Source organism: Pelodiscus sinensis, chromosome 1, assembly GCF_052426305.1.
Source record: "Pelodiscus sinensis isolate ZL-2025 chromosome 1, ASM5242630v1, whole genome shotgun sequence".
Lineage (NCBI taxonomy): Eukaryota > Metazoa > Chordata > Testudines > Trionychidae > Pelodiscus > Pelodiscus sinensis.
Window position 1 is genome coordinate 361,578,346 of NC_143052.1, and position 22,084 is coordinate 361,600,429.

Genomic DNA, 22,084 nt, shown 5'->3' on the forward strand with positions numbered 1-22,084 from the left:
TGTCCCAGAACGTGGATGGTGGCCATGGGGAGAGACTCTATAGAGCTGTGTCCCAGAACGTGGATGGTGGCCATGGGGAGAGACTCTATAGAGCTGTGTCCCAGAACGTGGATGGTGGCCATGGGGAGAGACTCTATAGGGCTGTGTCCCAGAACGCGGACTGGGGCTGTGGTGATCGCCCGTTATGACCATAAGGCCGGTTTAATGGGTTGTGCACCAGAATGACAATACCGTTGCTGGCTGGGGTACTGCATGCCGGGACAAAGATGATGGCCCTGGGTTTGGATTTGGGGAGGGTCTATGCAGCAGCAGGGATGATGGCTCTGGGACATGGGCACTGCGTAATCATAGAATCATAGAATAATAGGACTGGAAGGGACCTCGAGAGGTCATCGAGTCCAGCCCCCCGCCCTCAAGGCAGGATCAAGCTCCGTCTACACCATCCCTGACAGATGTCTATCTAACCTGTTCTTAAATATCTCCAGAGAGGGAGATTCCACCACCTCCCTTGGCAATTTATTCCAATATTTGACCACCCTGACAGTTAGGAATTTTTTCCTAATGTCCAATCTAAACCTCCCCTGCTGCACTTTAAGCCCATTACTCCTTGTCCTGTCCTCAGAAACCAAGAGGAACAAATTTTCTCCTTCCTCCTTGTGACACCCTTTTAGATATTTGAAAACCGCTATCATGTCCCCCCTTAATCTTCTTTTTTCCAAACTAAACAAGCCCAGTTCATGAAGCCTGGCTTCATAGGTCATGTTCTCTAGACCTTTAATCATTCTTGTCGCTCTTCTCTGTACCCTTTCCAATTTCTCCACATCTTTCTTGAAATGTGGCGCCGAGAACTGGACACAGTACTCCAGCTGAGGCCTAACTAGTGCAGAGTAGAGCGGCAGAATGACTTCACGAGTTTTGCTTACAACACACCTGTTGATACAACCTAGAATCATATTTGCTTTTTTTGCAACAGCATCACACTGTTGACTCGTATTCAACTTGTGGTCCACTATGACCCCTAGATCCCTTTCCGCCATGCTCCTTCCCAGACAGTCGCTTCCCATCTTGTATGTATGGAACTGATTGTTCCTTCCTAAGTGGAGCACTTTGCATTTCTCTTTATTAAACCTCATCCTGTTTACCTCTGACCATTTCTCTAACTTGCTAAGGTCATTTTGAATTATGTCCCTATCCTTCAAAGAAGTCGCAACCCCACCCAGTTTGGTATCATCTGCAAACTTAATAAGCGTACTCTCTATCCCAATATCTACATCATTGATGAAGATATTGAACAGTACGGGTCCCAAAACAGACCCTTGCGGAACTCCACTTGTTATCCCTTTCCAGCAGGATTTAGAACCGTTAACAACAACTCTCTGACTACGGTTATCCAGCCAATTATGCACCCACCTTATCGTGGCCCTATCTAAGTTATATTTGCCTAGTTTATCAATAAGAATATCATGCGAGACCGTATCAACTGCCTTACTAAAGTCTAGGTATATGACATCCACCACTTCTCCCTTATCCACAAGGCTCGTTATCTTATCAAAGAAAGCTATCAGATTAGTTTGGCATGACTTGTTCTTCACAAACCCATGCTGGCTATTCCCTATCACTTTATTACTTTCCAAGTGTTTGCATACGATTTCCTTAATTACCTGCTCCATTATCTTCCCTGGGACAGACGTTAAACTGACCGGTCTATAATTTCCTGGGTTGTTCTTATTCCCCTTTTTATAGATGGGCACAATATTTGCCCTTTTCCAGTCTTCTGGAATCTCCCCTGTCTGCCATGATTTTTCAAAGATCATAGCTAAAGGCTCAGATACCTCCTCTATCAGCTCCTTGAGTATCCTGGGATGCATTTCATCAGGACCTGGTGACTTGCTGACATCTAACTTTCCTAAGTGATTTTTAACTTGTTCTTTGTGTATCCTATCTTCTAAACTTACCCTCTCTCTGCTTGTATTCACTACGTTAGGCACACCTCCAGACTTCTCGGTGAAGACCGAAACAAAGAAGTCATTGAGCATCTCCGCCATTTCCAAGTTCCCTGTTACTGCTTCTCCCTCCTCACTAAGCAGTGGGCCTACCCTGTCCTTGGTCTTCCTCTTGCTTTTAATGTATTTATAAAAGGTCTTCTTGTTTCCCTTTATGCCTGTAGCTAGTTTGATCTCATTTTGTGCCTTTGCCTTTCTAATCTTGCCCCTGCATTCCCGTGTTGCTTGCCTATAATGGACTATGGAGCATGGCAGGGATGTCACTTGCGGTCTGGGGCAGATCTAAGAGCGTTGTTAATGGCCCCCTACCCCCGAGCAGAGGGCCCAGCCAGACAACAGGCAGACCTGGCAGCTGGAGACCCTGTCTGGCAGGAGACTGAACTGGAAAGCAAAGAAGAGAAACGGTCGGAGGGATTCAGCAGCTCTCTCCTGGGTGCACAGAGAGAGAGTGAAGAGCCCAGAAGGGAATGCTGCTGGCTTAGTGGGCTCACGGCACTGGCGTACGCCCAACTCATGCCTGGTGCAAGCCGTAGGACAAGCCCATGCTGTAGGCTAGGGGTATGTCTACACTACCACCCTAGTTCGAACTAGGGTGGTAATGTAGGCAACCGGAGTAGCAACTGAAGCCCGGGATTTGAATTTCCCGGGCTTCATTTGCATATTGCCGGGCGCCGCCATTTTTAAATGTCCGCTAGTGCGGACTCTGTGCCATGCGGCTACACGCGGCACGGACTAGGTAGTTCGGATTAGGCTTCCTATTCCGAACTACCGTTACTCCTCGTTCCACTAACGAGCTAGTGTAGACATACCCTAACAGACTAACTTGGCTATCCCCTGTAGTTTCTAGCAGATTAGTAAGGCAGCATTGCCAGCAGATTTAGGGAAGTAATTATTCCCCTTTATTGGGCACTGGTGAGGCCACATCTGGAGGATTGCATCCAATTCTGGGTCCCTCATTACAAAAAGGATGTGGACGAAGTGCAGTGGAGGGCAACAGAAATGACGAGGAGCCTTGAGCACATGACCTATGAGGAGAGGCTGAGGGATTTGGGCTTGTTTAGTCTGCAGAAGAAAAGAGTGAGGAAGGATTTGACAGCAGCCTTCAACTACATGAAAGGGGGCTCCAAAGGAGATGGAGAGAGGCTATTCTCAGTGGCGACAAATGACAGAACAAGGAGCAATGGTCTCAAGTGGTAGGGGGATCTAGGTTGGATATTAGGAAAAACTATTTCCCTAGGAGGATGGGAAGCACTGGGATGTGTTCCCTAGGGAGATGGTGGAATCTCCACCCCTAGAGGTATTTAAGTCTCGACTTGACAAAGCCCTGGCTGGGATGATTTAGTTGGGATTGGTCCTACTTTGGGCAGGGAGTTGGACTCGATGACTCCTGAGGTTTCCTATCTTTTAACATAGAAGATTATGCCTTCTCTGCTACAAGCCTTCACTACGATATTGTAACTGGCATATGTAATATGTTTCCTTTAAAAATTTTACTCTCAACCCTCCCTCCCTCCCTCCTTCCCTCCCTCCCTCCCTCTCTTTCTTTCTTTCTTTCTTTCTTTCTTTCTTTCTTTCTTTCTTTCTTTCTTTCTTTCTTTCTTTCTTTCTTTCTTTCTTTCTTTCGCCTTTAGATTTTAGATGTCAAAGGACTGGCACATCATGCTTGTTTGGGTAAAATCTGAGGTATAAATTGCCCTGGAAATATGGTTAGCCCTTTGGAATAGGGAGAACCTATTCAGATTTGGTGAGATTGGTTTTCATAACCTCTCCCCTGTGTAAGGGGGGCTGGAGGGCACAGGGAACACTGGAGTGTGTGAGGGGAGGTGGGGGATGGGTTATAACCTCTCCCTTGTGTGAGGTGGGGGCTGGGTGGGGCAGAGGGAGCACTGGGGTGTCTGAGGGGAGGTGGGGGATGGGTTATAACCTCTCCCTTGTGTGAGGTGGGGGCTGGGTGGGGCAGAGGGAGCACTGGGGTGTCTGAGGGGAGGTGGGGGATGGGTTATAACCTCTCCCTTGTGTGAGGTGGGGGCTGGGTGGGGCAGAGGGAGCACTGGGGTGTCTGAGGGGAGGTGGGGGATGGGTTATAACCTCTCCCCTGTGTAAGGTGAGGGCTGGGTGGGGCAGAGGGAGCACTGGGGTGTCTGAGGGGAGGTGGGGGATGGGTTATAAGGATGTTAAAGACTAGTCGACTAGTAATGTTGACTAGTCAATCCCTCCCGTTCCCCATTGCTGCCTCTATGATCCAATAGCTGTCCCCGCTGGGGACTCTTGTGCATTTCAAAGCAGGCATCCGCATGCAGCCTGGAGTCAGCGGGACTTCCCACTGGCAGGGGCTCTTGTACTTTTCAGAGGAGGAGTGCGGAAGTGCCTATCAGCTAGCACTAGTCAATGGAAATTCCACCAACTAGTCGCAAAGTCAATTAAGTGCTTTTTAACACCCTTTGTCATAGCCTCTCACCTGTGTAAGGTGGGCGCTGATTGGTGGCACAGGAAAACTGGAGTATCTAAAGAATTGCTTGGGTGAGTTTTTGCTAGCCAGAGTAGCAAACAGAAGTGCTCTTTGTGACTGGTTCAGTGCCTTATAGAAGAGGACCCCTAGTGTTGGGGCTGTAAGTAGATCTGTTTCTAAGCCATTTGCCCTGATTTGACCTCTCAGCAGTGCTTCCAGAAACTGTTATATTACAGGGGAATAGCTGGGGAGTCCAGGAACCCAGATGTGGATGATAGCTCTAGAGGGGACTTGGGGGGGGGCAGGAACCCAGATGTGGATTATAGCCCTGGGGGTGGGTTTGGGGGACTCATGTACCTGAATGCGGACAACAGCTGCCATGCTGCGGGGCACCATTCCCCGGTCGCTGGCTGTCACGGTGAAGATGTATTCAGCCCGGTCCGCTCGGCGTAGTACAGTGGCCGTACGCAGTTCCCCCGTGGCCATGTGCAGTGTGAAGCGTTCGGCCCAAGCCCCTGCGGAGAGAAGGGGAGATAACATAAGAACATAAGAACGGCCGTACTGGATCAGACCAAAGGTCCATCTAGCCCAGTATCCTGTCTGCCAACAGTGGCGAGCACCAGGTGCCCCAGAGAGGGTGGACCGAAGACAATGATCAAGCGATTTGTCTCCTGCCATCCCTCTCCAGCCTCTGACAAACAGAGGCCAAGGACACCATTTTATCCCCTGGCTAATAGCCTTTTATGGACCTAACCTCCATGAATTTATCCAGCTTCTCTTTAAACTCTATTATAGTCCTAGCCTTCACAGCCTCCTCTGGCAAGGAGTTCCACAGGTTGACTACACGCTGTGTGAAGAAGAACTTTCTTTTATTAGTTTTAAACCTGCTCCCCATTAATTTCATTTGGTGTCCTCTAGTTCTTCTATTATGGGAACTAATAAATAACTTTTCTTTATCAGCCCTCTCCACACCACTCATGATTTTATAGACCTCTATCATATCCCCCCTCAGTCTCCTCTTTTCTAAACTGAAAAGTCCCAGTCGCTTTAACCTCTCCTCATATGGGACCCGTTCCAAACCCCTAATCATTTTAGTTGCCCTTTTCTGAACCCTTTCCAAGGCCAAAATATCTTTTTTGAGGTGAGGAGACCACATCTGTACACAGTATTCAAGATGTGGGCGTACCATAGTTTTATACAGGGGCAGTAAGATATTCTGGGTCTTATTTTCTATCCCTTTCCTAGTAATTCCTAGCATCCTATTTGCCTTTTTGACCGCCGCTGCACACTGTGTGGAAGTTTTCAGAGAACTGTCCACGATAACTCCAAGATCTCTTTCCTGATTTGTTGTAGCCAAATTAGCCCCCATCATACTGTACGTATAGTTGGGGTTATTTTTCCCGATGTGTATTACTTTACACTTATCCACATTAAATTTCATTTGCCATTTTGTTGCCCAATCACTCAGTTTGGTGAGATCTTCTTGGAGTCCCTCACGGTCTGCTTCTGTCTTGACTATCCTAAACAGTTTGGTATCATCTGCAAACTTTACTACCTCACTGCTTACCCCTTTCTCCAGATCATTTATGAATAAGTTGAAAAGGATTGGTCCCAGGACTGACCCTTGGGGTACACCACTAGTTACCCCTCTCCAATCTGAAAATTTACCATTTATTCCTACCCTTTGTTTCCTGTCTTTTAACCAGTTCTCAATCCAAAAAAGGACCTTCCCTCTTATCCCATGGCCATGTAATTTACACAAGAGCCTTTGGTGAGGGACCTTGTCAAAGGCTTTCTGAAAATCCAAGTATACTGTATCTACTGGATCCCCCTTGTCCTCATGTCTGTTAACCCCTTCAAAGAACTCTAACAGATTAGTAAAACAGGATTTCCCTTTACAGAAACCATGTTGACTTTTGTCCAACAAATTATGTTCTTCTACATGCTTCACAATTTTATTCTTTACTATTGTTTCGACTAATTTGCCCGGTACTGAAGTTAGACTTACCGGTCTGTAATTACCAGGATCGCCTCTAGAGCCCTTTTTAAATATTGGTGTCACGTTGGCTACCTTCCAGTCATTAGGTACGGAAGCCGATTTAAAGGATAGGTTACAAACCACAGATAATAGCTCAGCAATTTCCCATTTAAGTTCTTTTAGAACCCTTGGATGAATGCCGTCCGGTCCCGGAGATTTGTTAACATTAAGTTTTTCTATTTGTTCCAAAACCACCTCTAATGACACTTCAATCCGGAGATATTGTTGCATGGACAACAGCTACTGGGTCAGAGCGGGTTAGAGATGGTGGGGGTCAGCCTGCGGAATGCTGGGACTGCGTGTGTGTTTGGAGGGTGGTCAGGACCATAGTCCAGGGGACTTGCTAGAGGTGAGGGTGCCATACCGCTTCCCCTACCCCCTTTACCTGTTAGTGAGTAGAAGATGGTCCCATTCTCACCCTCGTCTGGGTCCTTGGCCTGCAGGGATGCGATCAGCAGACCTGAAGGTTTCTCTTCCAGGACCTGTCATACAGAGAGGGGAGATGGAGACACCACAACAGCCAGCACCCAGACCAAGCAACACAGAACACATAATCCTCCCAGCTCAGTCTCCTCCCCAGCAGATCCCACGGCTCCTATTTCACAGCGGAGCCCTGCAGATCCCATCCCCCAAGACACAGAAGCCACATCTCCCATTACACCACACAGCTCCAAGACACAGCCACCACGTCTCCCATCCCACCACACACCCCGCAGATCCCCCAAGACACAGACGCAACATCTCCCATTCCATCACGGAGCCCCGCAGATCCCCCAAGACATGGACTCCGTGTCTCCCTAACCACCGTGGAGCTCCACGGATCCCCCAGACATGGACACTACGTCTCCCGTTACACCACAGAGCCCCAAGACACAGACACCACGTCTCCCATCACACCACACACCCCACAGATCCCCCAAGACACGGACACCATGTCACTCATTACAGTACGGATGCCACATCTCCCATTTCATCGCGGAGCCCCGCAGATCCCCCAAGATACAGATGCCACGTCCCCATTCCACCACAGAGCCCCACAGATCCCCCAGGACATGGACGCCACGTCTGCCATTCCACCATGGAGCCCCGCAGATCCCCCAAGACACGGACGCCACGTCTCCCATTCCACCATGGAGCCCCGCAGATCCCTCAAGACACAGACGCCACGTCTCCCATTCCACCGTGGAGCCCCGCAGATACCCCAAGGGTATGTTTACACTACAAAGTTAGTTCGAACTAACGGACGTTAGTTCAAACTAACTTTCATAGGCACTACACTAGTGCTCCGCTAGTTCGAATTTAATTCGAACTAGCGGAGCGCTTAGTTCGAACTAGGAAAACCTCATTTTACGAGGATTAAGCCTAGTTCGAACTAGCTAGTTCGAATTAAGGGGTGTGTAGACCCTTAATTCGAACTAGTGGGAGGCTAGCCCTCCCCAGGTTTCCCTGGTGGCCACTCTGGCCAACACCAGGGAAACTCTATTGCCCCCCTCCCGGCCCCGGACCCCTTAAAGGGGCACGGGCTGGCTACGATGCCTGTGCCAGGTGCAAGCCTGCCAGCACCCAGCCAGCAGACCCTGCACCTGGCATGGCTCGAGCCAGCCACCTGATGCCCCCCCAGCCCTCCGCCTCTTCCCGGGACCAGGCTGGCGGCTCCCGGGAGCTTGCCCAGGACTGCAAGAGGCGGGCTCCCGCCTGGTCCAGAGCAGACATCGTGGACCTCGTCCATGATCTCCGCACTAGGCACAGGAAAGCGGCCATCTAGGGCAGGAGAGCTGCCAGCCTGGCCACCCAGGAGCAGGTTTGCATGAAAATCAAGTTGGTCCAATGAGACCCCCGACCCTGGGCCCTGAGCTTAAAATGGCCATACTGGGTCAGACCAAAGGTCCATCTAGCCCAGTAGCCTGTCTGCCGACAGCGGCCAACCCTAGGGACCCTGGAGGGGATGGACCAAAGACAGTGACCAAGCCATTTGTCTTATGCCATCCCTCTCCAGACTTCCGCAAACTTCAGGCAGGGACACCATTCCTTCCCCCTGGCTAATAGCACTCCATGGACCCAACCTCCATGAATTGATCTCACTTCTCTTTAAACTCTGTTCTAGTTCTAGCCTTCACAGCCTCCTGCAGCAAGGAGTTCCACAGGTTGACTATTTGCTTTGTGAAGAAGAACTTTCTGTTATTAGTTTGAAGCCTGCTACCCATTCCTTTCCTTTGGTGTCCTCTAGTCCTTCTATTATGGGAACTAATGAAGAACTTTTCTGTATGCACCCTCTCCACACCACTCCTGCTTTTAGAGACCTCTATCATATCCCCCCTCCATCTCCTCTTTTCTAAGCTGAAAAGTCCCAGGGTACGTCTACACTACAGCGCTAGTTCGAACTAACTTAGTTCGAATTAGTTAATTCGAACTAAGCTAGTTCGAACTAACGCATCTAGAACTAAAAACTAGTTCGAACTAGCGTTTTGCTAGTTCGAACTAGTAAGTCCACATTGAGTGGACTCTGAACAGGGCTTAATGATGGCCGGAAGCAGTGCCGGCAGGGCATAAAAGGAGGACTTAGAGCATGGAGATACTGTCTCAGGCTAGCCGAGGGCTGCGCTTAAAGGGTCCCGACCCCCACCCCGGACACACAGTTCTAAGGGGTGCCCCGCTTGCAAAGAAGTTCTGGCTTGGAGTGCCCTGAGTGCCCACACTGGGCACATCACACCACTCGGCCATCAGCCCGGCTGCACTTGCCGCAGGCTGCCATCTGGGGAGAGGGAGTAATTGGGGGGCTGCAGGAGAGCTTCCACCCCCAGAAGCCCGCAGAGCCAGCCCAGTCCTCCCCATCGGGGGCTCGTACCCCATTCCTCCCTCACCTCCTTCCACTTGCCCTTCCCTAGCCCCCCTTCTTATTGATGTACAAAATAAAGATAACGTTTCTTCCAACATTGACTCTGTCTTTATTGAAAAAAACTGGGGGAGACTGGGAAAAGGAGGTGGGAGAGGGGAAGAGAAAGGCTGGGAGAGGGGAGGGCAACTAACATGATCAGGGGTTGGGAACAGGTCCCAGATGAAGAGAGGCTACAGAGACTGGGACTGTTCAGCTTAGAAAAGAGGAGACGGAGGGGGGACAGGATAGAGGTCTCTAAAAGCAGGGGTTGGGTGGAGAGGGTGCATTCAGAAAAGTTCTTCATGAGTTCCCATAAAGAAGGACTAGAGGACACCAAAGGAAAGGAATGGGTAGCAGGCTTCAAACTAGTAAGAGAAAGTTGTTCTTGACAAAGCAAATAGTCAACCTGTGGAACTCCTTGCTGCAGGAGGCTGTGAAGGCTACAACTAGAACAGAGTTTAAAGGGAAGTGAGATAAAGTGATGGAGGTTGGGTCCATGGAGTCCTATTAGCCAGAGGGTAGGAGTGGTGTCCCTGCCCAAAGTTTGTGGAAGGCTGGAGAGGGATGGCACGAGACAAATGGCTTGGTCATTGTTTTGGTCCATCCCCTCCAGGGTCCCTAGGGTTGGCTGCTGTCGGCAGACAGGCTACTGGGCTAGATGGACCTTTGGTCTGACCCAGTACGGCCATTGTAAGCTCAGGGCTCAGTGTCGGGGGTCTCAGTGGACCCCCTTGATTTTCATGCACACCTGCTCCTGGGTGGCCAGGCTGGCAGCTCTCCTGCCCTAGCCGGCCACTTTCCTGTGCCTAGTGCGGAGATCGTGGACGAGGTCCACGATGTCCGCACTAGCCCAGGAAGGTGCCCGCCTCTTGCGGTCCAGGGCAAGCTCCCGGGAGCCGCCAGCCTGGTCCCGGCAAGAGGGGGTGGGCTGGGGGGCATCGGGTGGGTGGCTCTGTGCCGTGCCAGGTGCAGGGTCTGCTAGCTGGGTGCTGGCAGGCTTGCACCTGGCACGGGCACCGTAGCCAGCCCGTGCCCCTTTAAGGGGTCCGGGGCCGGGAGGGGGGCATAGAGTTTCCCTGGTGTTGGCCAGAGTGGCCACCAGGGAAACCTGGGGAGGGCTAGCCTCCCACTAGTTCGAACTAAAGGGCTACACAGCCCTTAGTTCGAACTAGCTAGTTCGAACTAGGCGTTAGTCCTCGTAAAATGAGGTTTACCTAGTTCGAACTAAGCGCTCCGCTAGTTCGATTCAAATTCGAACTAGCGGAGCGCTAGTGTAGCGCATAGGAAAGTTAGTTCGAACTAACGTCCGTTAGTTCGAACTAACTTTCTAGTGTAGACATACCCCCAGTCTCTTTAGCCGCTCTTCATATGGGACCTGTTCCAAACCCCTCATCATTGTAGTTGCCCTCCCCTCTCCCACCCTCTCTCTTCCCCTCTCCCACCTCCTTTTCCCAGTCTCTCCCCGTTTTGTTCAATAAAGAGAGATTCTATTTTTGAACACAATTGTCCTTTATTTTGTACATCAGGAAGGGGGGTTAGGGAGGGGTAAGTGGAAGGAGGTGAGGGAGGAATGGGGTACAAACCCCCGATGGGGAGGACTGGGCTGGCTCTGTGGGCTTCTGGGGGTGGAACCTCTCCTGCAGCCCCCCAATTGTCCCCTCTCCTCAGATGGCAGCCTGCGGCAAGTGCAGCCGGGCTGATGGCCGAGTGCTGTGATATGCCCACTGTGGGTACTCCGGGCACTCCAAGCCAGGACTGCTTTGGAAGTGGGGCACCCCTGAGAACTGTCTGTCCGGGGTGGGGGTCGGGTCCCTTTAAGCACAGCCCTCGGCTAGCCTGAGACAGCAGCTCCACGCTCTAAGTCCTCATCTGATGCCCTGCCGGCACTGCTTCCAGCCAGCCTTAACCTCTGTTCAGGGTCCACTCTGTGTGGACATGCTAGTTCGAATTAGCAAAACGCTAATTCGAACTAGTTTTTAGTCTGGATGCATTAGTTCGAATTAGCTTAGTTTGAATTAACTAATTTGAACTAAGTTCGTATTAGCGCTGTAGTGTAGACATACCCTTTTTCTTATCTTCTCTCACTCCCTTGCTTCAAAATCACCATGATAAAGCTCACTGCAGTAATTGTTGCTTAGGAAGACAGTTAGTTCTCAGATTCGTGCTGTAGGGTGAGGATTTCAGGAGTCTGTGGAGGTCTGTGCCAGAGGATTATGGGATCTGAATGCTGGAGGATCTCTGGGGAGGGGTGTTGGAATGAGCAGTACAGGATCCCTGCTGAAGGGGTGTCTTGGCAGTAGTGCTAGAGCGATTTGTATGGTGGGAGTTTTGAGAAACGTTGAACCAAATCATAAACACCCTGTAAATGATGGAAATAATTTTAAACCAGGATATGCTGCCTCATCCCTAGTTCCAACATTCATGGAGTTGGGATCTGAGTGTTGGGGCATCTGCAGGGTGTGTGGTGTAATGGGAGACGTGGCATCTGTGTTTTGGGGGATCTGTGGGGCTCCGCGGTGGAATGGGAGACGTGGCGTCTGTGTCTTAGGGGATCTGTGGGGCTCCGCGGTGGAATGGGAAACGTGGCATCTGTGTCTTGGGGGATCTGCGGGGTATGTGGTGGGATGGGAGACGTGGTATCTGTGTCTTGGGGCTGTGTGATATAATGGGAGATGTGGCGTCTGTGTCTTAGGGGATCTGCGGGGTGGGTGCTGTAATGGGAGACATGGCGTCCATCTCTTGGGGTGTCTGTGGGGCTCCGCGGTGGAATGGGAGACGTGGCATCTGTGTCTTGGGGGGGGGGGTCTGTGGGGCTCCACGGTGGAATGGGAGACGTGGCGTCCATGTCTTGGGAGATCTGCGGGGCTCCACGGTGGAATGGGAGATGTGGCATCCGTGTTTTAGGGAATCTGAGGGGTTTGTGGTGGGATGGAAATGTTGTGTCTGTGTCTTGGAGCTGTGTGGTGTAATGGAAGATGTGGCATCCGTGTCTTGGGGGATCTGAAGCGTGTGTGGTGGGATGGGAGACGTGGCATATGTGTCTTGGGGCTGTGTGGTGTAATGGGAGATATGGCGTCTGTGTCTTGGGGTATGTCTACACTACAACGTTAATTCGAACTAACTTAGTTCGAATTAGTTAATTCAAACCAAGCTAATTCGAACTAACGGATCCAGACTAAAAAACTAGTTGGAATTAGCGTTTTGCTAATTCGAACTAGCATGTCCACATTAAGTGGACCCTGAACCAGGCTTAAGGATGGCCGGAAGCAGTGCCGGCAGGGCATCAGATGAGGACTTAGAGCGTGGAGCTGCTGTCTCAGGCTAGCCGAGGGCTGTGCTTAAAGGGTCCCGACCCCCACCCCAGACAGACAATTCTCAGGGGTGCCCCGCTTCCAAAGCAGTCCTGGCTTGGATTGCCCGGAGTACCCACACTGGGCACATCACACCACTCGGCCATCAGCCCGGCTGCACTTGCCACAGGCTGCCATCTGGGGGGAGGGGGCAATTGGGGGGCTTCAGGAGAGCTTCCACTCCCAGAAGCCCGCAGAGCCAGCCCAGTCCTCCCCATCGTGGACGCATACCCCATTCCTCCCTCACCTCCTTCCTCTTACCCTTCCCTAGCCCCTCTTCTTGATGTACAAAATAAAGGACAATTGTGTTCAAAAATTGAATCTGTCTTTATTGAACAAAACTGGGGGAGACTGGGAAAAGGAGGTGGGAGAGGGGAAGAGAGAGGGTGGGAGAGGGGAGGGCAACTAAAATGATCGGGGTTGGGAACAGGTCCCATATGAAGAGAGGCTAAAGAGACTGGGACTTTTCAGCTTAGAAAAGAGGAGACGGAGGGGGGACAGGATAGAGGTCTCTAAAAGCAGGAGTGGGGTGGAGAGGGTGCACACAGAAAAGTTCTTCATTAGTTCCCATAAAGAAGGACTAGAGGACACCAAAGGAAAGGAATGGGTAGCAGGCTTCAAACTAGTAACAGAAAGTTGTTCTTCACAAAGCAAAGAGTCAACCTTTTGACAAAGCAAAGAGTAAGTTCGAACTAGGCTTAGTCCTCGTACAATGAGGTTTACCTAGTTCGAACTAAGTGCTCCGCTAGTTCGAATTAAGTTTGAACTAGCGGAGCGCTAATGTAGCGCCTATCAAAGTTAATTCGAACTAACATCCGGTAGTTCGAATTAAATTTGTAGTGTAGACATACCCAAATAGAGCAAAGAAGAACAACGTTTTTTATCAAACTCAGAGAACTGGTAGGTCCAGTTCCACAGGAACAAAATCTAAGGGCTAAAGAGATTCAGGACAGATGGCAGTTTCTAAAGGAGCTACAGTAAAACTCCAGTTGTCCAGCATCCAATGGTCCGGCACTCCTGCTAGTCCGGCACCACCTGGAAGCCGGAAGTGCTCCAGGCAGCCGGACAATTGGAGCTGCTCTTCCCTGGGCTTCCCTGAGTCAGCTGCTGGTCAGTTTCAGCAGTGGCTGACTTGGTGACGCCTGGGCCAGAGCAGCTGGGGTACTGCCGGGTTGGTTCCGCAGCGCCATCCCCACCCCATCCCCACCACCCCGCCCCAGACCCCTCATAGCCCCCCCCCTTCCGATAGTCTGGCATATTTGATAATCCGGCACCCCCTGGGTCCTAAAGGTGCCGGATTATCAGAAGTTTACTGTAATATTAAAAGATATAACTGAAAACTATCCTGATGCAAAAGAAAGATAGAAAGAATAGCCAGAGGACAGACTGGCTCTATCAGGAGCTCTTTAATTCCCTGAAAGTCCAAAGGGAACCCTAAAACAAGAGGAAACATGGATTTACTGCAAAGAGTGCAAAAGCATGGCACAAGCATGTAGCGACAACATCATAACATCTAAGACACAAAATGGATGAGAGCTAACGAAAGACATGAATGGCAGTAAGAGTGTCTTTAACGTATCAGGAGCAAGAGTAAGACAAAAGGAAGTGTTGCTCCTTTGTTCAAGGAAGTAGGAAAGGAAATAATTGATGACAGCAAGAAAGCTAAGTGGCTAATGCCTATTTTGCCTCAGTCTTCACTGAAGATGCTAACTGTGACCAGATACTCAATACAATTAGCATTAACAAAGGGGAAGGGACACAAGTCAAAAGACGGAAAAAGTAAGTTAGAGTATATTTAAATAAATTAGAATTATTCAAGTCATCGTGGCCCGATCAAACTCATCTTAGAGTACTTAAGGCACTAGCTCCCTCCTGTACCAGGAGTCTTCTCCCTCCTCCACCAACTGCCCCCAACTCTTTTCCCCTACCTAATCTGCATAAGGCTCTCTCTTCCCCACACCGAGAGCTCAGCCCCATAATCTGCATTGGGAACACTGGCCCCCCAGTATGTTCTGAGGGCTCTGGACCCTGAAAACTTGCAGTGGAGGTGCCTCCTGCTCATCTCACCTGGACCAGGAGCTCCCGCCCGCTCTGCACATGAAGGAAAGCCGGCACATTATCATTCTCATCCAGCACGGTGACATAGACGGTGCCCGTGACGCTGCGAGGTGGCGTCCCTCCATCCTGCACGATCACCAGCAGCTGGTAGCTTGACTGCTGCTCCCGGTCCAGGCTACGCTTGGCAGTGAGCTCACCTGCCACAGAGAAGCCAGGGCACAGCTCAGCCCCCAGAGAGCCAACTCCCAAGGGGACAGGAGAACTGCCCCCTAGAGGAAATGGGGAGCCCCATTTTGTGCGGTGGGATAGAGCCCAAGGGAATAAACTCTAGGTAGAGGTGGCCCTGGATGGGGGTGAGATAGAATCATAGAAGATTAAGGTTGGAAGAGACCTCAAGAGGTCACCTGCATGAACCTCCTGCTCAAAGCAGGGCCAACTCCAGCTAAATTATCCCAGACAGGGCTTTGTCAAACTGGTCTTTAAAAACCTCTAACGATGGAAATCCCACCCCCTCCCAAGGTAACCCAGAGTCCTCGGGAATGGGCTGTGGGGGGCAGCTGCCCAAAGGAGCAGGTCGGGGCAAGGAAGATGGCCCTTCGATGGTGAGGACAGGATAAGCAGCCAGGGGAAGGGAGTCATCTGGGGTTGGGACACGCTTAGGTCTGCTCTCTGACACTTCACAAGGGTCTCCTACCACATCCCACTTAGCCATGGCCCCTTGTGCTAGCTACCAAGGGCCCTGATGTGAGGAGATGCCAGGATCAGGCAGAGGAATGGGGGCAGGACTGCTGAGCTAACACTGGTGACAAGAGAGCCAAGCCAGCTCTATCAGGCCCTCCTCTGGGGTGTGTGACCCCTACCCTCTGGGAGACAAGGTCACACCGGCCCTCCTCTGGGGAGTGTGACCCCTAACCTCGTGGAACGAGGTCACACCGACCCTCCTCTGGGGAGTGTGACCCCCTGTCCTCCGTGAAACGAGGTCACACCGACCCCCCTCTGGGGAGTGTGACCCCTACCCACTGGGAGACAAGGTCATACCGACCCTCCTCTGGGGAGTGTGACCCCTCACCTCGTGGAACAAGCTCACACCGACCCTCCTCTGGGGAGTGTGACCCCCTGTCCTCTGTGAAACGAGGTCACACCGACCCCCCTCTGGGGAGTGTGACCCCTACCCACTGGGAGACAAGGTCATACCGACCCTCCTCTGGGGAGTGTGACCCCTCACCTCGTGGAACAAGGTCACACCGACCCTCCTCTGGGGAGTGTGACCCCTACCCTCTGGGAGACAAGGTCACACCGACCCCCCTCTGGGGAGTGTGACCCCTAACCTCGTGGAACGAGGTCACACCGACCCTCCTCTGGGGAGTGTGACCCCCTGTCCTCCGTGAAACGAGGTCACACCGACCCCCCTCTGGGGAGTGTGACCCCTCACCTGGTGGAACGAGGTCACACCGACCCTCCTCTGGGGAGTGTGACCCCCTGTCCTCCGTGAAACGAGGTCACACCGACCCTCCTCTGGGGAGTGTGACCCCTCACCTCGTGAAACGAGGTCACACCGACCCTCCTCTGGGGAGTGTGACCCCCTGTCCTCCGTGGAACGAGGTCACACCGACCCTGCTCTGGGGTGTGTGACCCCCTGTCCTCCGTGAAACGAGGTCACACCGACCCTCCTCTGGGGAGTGTGACCCCTCACCTCGTGGAACGAGGTCACACCGACCCTCCTCTGGGGTGTGTGACCCCCTGTCCTCCGTGAAACGAGGTCACACCGACCCCCCTCTGGGGAGTGTGACCCCTACCCACTGGGAGACAAGGTCATACCGACCCTCCTCTGGGGAGTGTGACCCCTCACCTCGTGGAACGAGGTCACACCGACCCTGCTCTGGGGTGTGTGACCCCTACCCTCTGGGAGACAAGGTCACACCGGCCCTCCTCTGGGGAGTGTGACCCCTAACCTCGTGGAACAAGGTCACACCGACCCTCCTCTGGGGAGTGTGACCCCCTGTCCTCCGTGAAACGAGGTCACACCGACCCCCCTCTGGGGAGTGTGACCCCTACCCACTGGGAGACAAGGTCATACCGACCCTCCTCTGGGGAGTGTGACCCCTCACCTCGTGGAACGAGGTCACACCGACCCTGCTCTGGGGTGTGTGACCCCTACCCTCTGGGAGACAAGGTCACACCGACCCCCCTCTGGGGAGTGTGACCCCTCACCTCGTGGAACGAGGTCACACCGACCCTCCTCTGGGGAGTGTGACCCCCTGTCCTACGTGAAACGAGGTCACACCGACCCTCCTCTGGGGAGTGTGACCCCTCACCTCGTGGAACGAGGTCACACCGACCCTCCTCTGGGGAGTGTGACCCCCTGTCCTCCGTGGAACGAGGTCACACCGACCCTGCTCTGGGGTGTGTGACCCCCTGTCCTCCGTGAAACGAGGTCACACCGACCCTCCTCTGGGAAGTGTGACCCCTCACCTCGTGGAACGAGGTCACACCGACCCTGCTCTGGGGTGTGTGACCCCCTGTCCTCCGTGAAACGAGGTCACACCGACCCTCCTCTGGAGAGTGTGACCCCCTGTCCTCCGTGAAACGAGGTCACACCGACCCTCCTCTGGCGAGTGTGACCCCTCACCTCGTGGAACGAGGTCACACCGACCCTCCTCTGGGGAGTGTGACCCCCTGTCCTCCGTGAAACGAGGTCACACCGACCCTCCTCTGGGGAGTGTGACCCCTCACCTCGTGGAACGAGGTCACACCGACCCTCCTCTGGGGAGTGTGACCCCTAACCTCGTGGAACGAGGTCACACCGACCCTCCTCTGGGGAGTGTGACCCCTACCCTCTGGGAGACAAAGTCACACCGACCCTCCTCTGGGGAGTGTGACCCCTCACCTCGTGGAACGAGGTCACACCGACCCTCCTCTGGGGACTGTGACCCCTCACCTCGTGGAACGAGGTCACACCGACCCTGCTCTGGGGTGTGTGACCCCTCACCTCGTGGAACGAGGTCACACCGACCCTGCTCTGGGGTGTGTGACCCCTAACCTCCGTGGAACGAGGTCACACCGACCCTCCTCTGGGGAGTGTGACCCCTCACCTCGTGGAACGAGGTCACACCGACCCTCCTTTGGGGAGTGTGACCCCTCACCTCGTGGAACGAGGTCACACCGACCCTCCTCTGGGGAGTGTGACCCCTGCCCTCCGTGAGACAAGGTCACACCGACCCTCCTCTGGGATGTGTGACCCCTAACCTCGTGGAACGAGGTCACACCGACCCTCCTCTGGGGTGTGTAACCCCTAACCTCCATGGAACGAGGTCACACCGACCCTCCTCTGGGGAGTGTGACCCCTAACCTCCGTGGAACGAGGTCACACCGACCCTCCTCGGGGGAGTGTGACCCCTAACCTCCGTGGAACAAAGTCACACCGACCCTCCTCTGTGGAGTGTGACCCCTAACCTCCGTGGAACGAGGTCACACCGACCCTGCTCTGGGGTGTGTGACCCCCTGTCCTCCGTGAAACGAGGTCACACCGACCCTCCTCTGGGGAGTGTGACCCCTCACCTCGTGGAACGAGGTCACACCGACCCTCCTCTGGGGAGTGTGACCCCTGCCCTCCGTGAGACAAGGTCACACCGACCCTCCTCTGGGATGTGTGACCCCTAACCTCGTGGAACGAGGTCACACCGACCCTCCTCTGGGGTGTGTGACCCCTAACCTCCGTGGAACGAGGTCACACCAACCCTCCTCTGGGGTGTGTGACCCCTAACCTTCGTGGAACGAGGTCACACCGACCCTCCTCTGGGGAGTGTGACCCCTAACCTCCGTGGAACGAGGTCACACCGACCCTCCTCTGGGGAGTGTGACCCCTAACCTCCGAGGAACGAGGTCACACCGACCCTCCTCTGGGTGTGTGACCCCTACCCTCTGGGAGACAAGGTCATACCGACCCTCCTCTGGGGAGTGTGACCCCTCACCTCGTGGAACGAGGTCACACCGACCCTGCTCTGGGGTGTGTGACCCCTACCCTCTGGGAGACAAGGTCACACCGACCCCCCTCTGGGGAGTGTGACCCCTCACCTCGTGGAACGAGGTCACACCGACCCTCCTCTGGGGAGTGTGACCCCCTGTCCTCCGTGAAACGAGGTCACACCGACCCTCCTCTGGGGAGTGTGACCCCTCACCTCGTGGAACGAGGTCACACCGACCCTCCTCTGGGGAGTGTGACCCCCTGTCCTCCGTGGAACGAGGTCACACCGACCCTGCTCTGGGGTGTGTGACCCCCTGTCCTCCGTGAAACGAGGTCACACCGACCCTCCTCTGGGGAGTGTGACCCCTCACCTCGTGGAACGAGGTCACAGCGACCCTGCTCTTGGGTGTGTGACCCCCTGTCCTCCGTGAAACGAGGTCACACCGACCCTCCTCTGGAGAGTGTGACCCCCTGTCCTCCGTGAAACGAGGTCACACCGACCCTCCTCTGGGGAGTGTGACCCCTCACCTCGTGGAACGAGGTCACACCGACCCTCCTCTGGGGAGTGTGAGCCCCTGTCCTCCGTGAAACGAGGTCACACCGACCCTCCTCTGGGGAGTGTGACCCCTCACCTCGTGGAACGAGGTCACACCGACCCTCCTCTGGGGAGTGTGACCCCTAACCTCGTGGAACGAGGTCACACCGACCCTCCTCTGGGGAGTGTGACCCCTACCCTCTGGGAGACAAGGTCACACCGACCCTCCTCTGGGGAGTGTGACCCCTCACCTCGTGGAACGAGGTCACACCGACCCTCCTCTGGGGACTGTGACCCCTCACCTCGTGGAACGAGGTCACACCGACCCTGCTCTGGGGTGTGTGACCCCTCACCTCGTGGAACGAGGTCACACCGACCCTGCTCTGGGGTGTGTGACCCCTCACCTCGTGGAACGAGGTCACACCGACCCTCCTCTGGGGAGTGTGACCCCTCACCTCGTGGAACGAGGTCACACCGACCCTGCTCTGGGGTGTGTGACCCCTAACCTCCGTGGAACGAGGTCACACCGACCCTCCTCCGGGGAGTGTGACCCCTCACCTCGTGGAACGAGGTCACACCGACCCTCCTCTGGGGAGTGTGACCCCTCACCTGGTGGAACGAGGTCACACCGACCCTGCTCTGGGGTGTGTGACCCCTAACCTCCGTGGAACGAGGTCACACCGACCCTCCTCCAGGGAGTGTGACCCCTCACCTCGTGGAACGAGGTCACACCGACCCTCCTCTGGGGAGTGTGACCCCTCACCTCGTGGAACGAGGTCACACCGACCCTCCTCTGGGGAGTGTGACCCCTGCCCTCCGTGAGACAAGGTCACACCGACCCTCCTCTGGGATGTGTGACCCCTAACCTCGTGGAACGAGGTCACACCGACCCTCCTCTGGGGTGTGTGACCCCTAACCTCCGTGGAACGAGGTCACACCGACCCTCCTCTGGGGTGTGTGACCCCTAACCTCGTGGATCGAGGTCACACTGACCTTCCTCTGGGGAGTGTGACCCCTAACCTCCGTGGAACGAGGTCACACCGACCCTCCTCGGGGGAGTGTGACCCCTAACCTCCGTGGAACGAAGTCACACCGACCCTCCTCTGGGGAGTGTGACCCCTAACCTCCGTGGAACGAGGTCACACCGACCCTCCTCTGGGGTGTGGGACCCCTGCCCTCCGTGAGACAAGGTCACACCGACCCTCCTCTGGGGTGTGTGACCCCCTAACCTCCATGGAACGAGGTCACACCGACCCTCCTCTGGGGAGTGTGACCCCTAACCTCCGTGGAACGAGGTCACACCGACCCTTCTCTGGGGTGTGTGACCCCTCACCTCGTGGAACGAGGTCACACCGACCCTCCTCTGGAGAGTGTGACCCCTAACCTCCGTGGAACGAGGTCACACCGACCCTCCTCTGGGGTGTGTGACCCCTCACCTCGTGGAACAAGGTCACACCGACCCTCCTCTGGGGTGTGGGACCCCTAACCTCCGTGGAACGAGGTCACACCGACCCTCCTCTGGGGAGTGTGACCCCTAACCTCCGTGGAACGAGGTCACACTGACCCTCCTCTGGGGTGTGTGACCCCTAACCTCCGTGAGACAAGGTCACACCGACGCTCCTCTGGGGTGTGTGACCCCTCACCTCGTGGAACAAGGTCACACCGACCCTCCTCTGGGGAGTGTGACCCCTAACCTCCGTGGAACGAGGTCACACCGACCCTCCTCTGGGGTGTGGGACCCCTGCCCTCCGTGGAACGAGGTCACACCGACCCTCCTCTGGGGTGTGTGACCCCTGCCCTCCGTGAGACAAGGTCACACCGACCCTCCTCTGGGATGTGTGACCCCTAACCTCGTGGAACGAGGTCACACCGACCCTCCTCTGGGGTGTGTGACCCCTAACCTCCGTGGAACGAGGTCACACCGACCCTCCTCTGGGGTGTGTGACCCCTAACCTCCGTGGAACGAGGTCACACCGACCCTCCTCTGGGGTGTGTGACCCCTAACCTCCGTGGAACGAGGTCACACCGACCCTCCTCTGGGGAGTGTGACCCCTAACCTCCGTGGAACGAGGTCACACCGACCCTCCTCTGGGGAGTGTGACCCCTAACCTCCGTGAAATGAGGTCACACCGACCCTCCTCTGGGGAGTGTGACCCCTAACCTCGTGGAACGAGGTCACACCGACCCTCCTCTGGGGTGTGTGACCCCTAACCTCCGTGGAACGAGGTCACACCGACCCTCCTCTGGGGTGTGTTACCCCTAACCTCCGTGGAACGAGGTCACACCGACCCTCCTCTGGGGTGTGTGACCCCTAACCTCCGTGGAACGAGGTCACACTGACCCTCCTCTGGGGTGTGTGACCCCTAACCTCCGTGAGACAAGGTCACACCGACGCTCCTCTGGGGTGTGTGACCCCTCACCTCGTGGAACAAGGTCACACCGACCCTCCTCTGGGGAGTGTGACCCCTAACCTCCGTGGAACGAGGTCACACCGACCCTCCTCTGGGGTGTGGGACCCCTGCCCTCCGTGGAACGAGGTCACACCGACCCTCCTCTGGGGTGTGTGACCCCTGCCCTCCGTGAGACAAGGTCACACCGACCCTCCTCTGGGATGTGTGACCCCTAACCTCGTGGAACGAGGTCACACCGACCCTCCTCTGGGGTGTGTGACCCCTAACCTCCGTGGAACGAGGTCACACCGACCCTCCTCTGGGGTGTGTGACCCCTAACCTCCGTGGAACGAGGTCACACCGACCCTCCTCTGGGGTGTGTGACCCCTAACCTCCGTGGAACGAGGTCACACCGACCCTCC

The 22,084-nt window shown here is 54.6% G+C and overlaps 1 protein-coding gene across 3 annotated transcripts in view; it reads right to left on the bottom strand.

Moving 5' to 3' along the window:
- DCHS1 (dachsous cadherin-related 1) overlaps positions 1–22,084 on the bottom strand; it is a 164,482-nt gene that overhangs the window by 69,864 nt on the left and 72,534 nt on the right. For all 3 annotated transcript variants that reach the window (XM_075917306.2, XM_075917305.2, XM_075917308.2), the window contains 3 exons: positions 14,783–14,970; positions 6,876–6,972; positions 4,810–4,967 (listed from right to left, as the gene is read on the bottom strand). In XM_075917306.2, the coding sequence (XP_075773421.2) occupies positions 4,810–4,967; positions 6,876–6,972; positions 14,783–14,970 (443 nt within the window). The remainder of the gene's footprint in view (positions 1–4,809; positions 4,968–6,875; positions 6,973–14,782; positions 14,971–22,084) is intronic.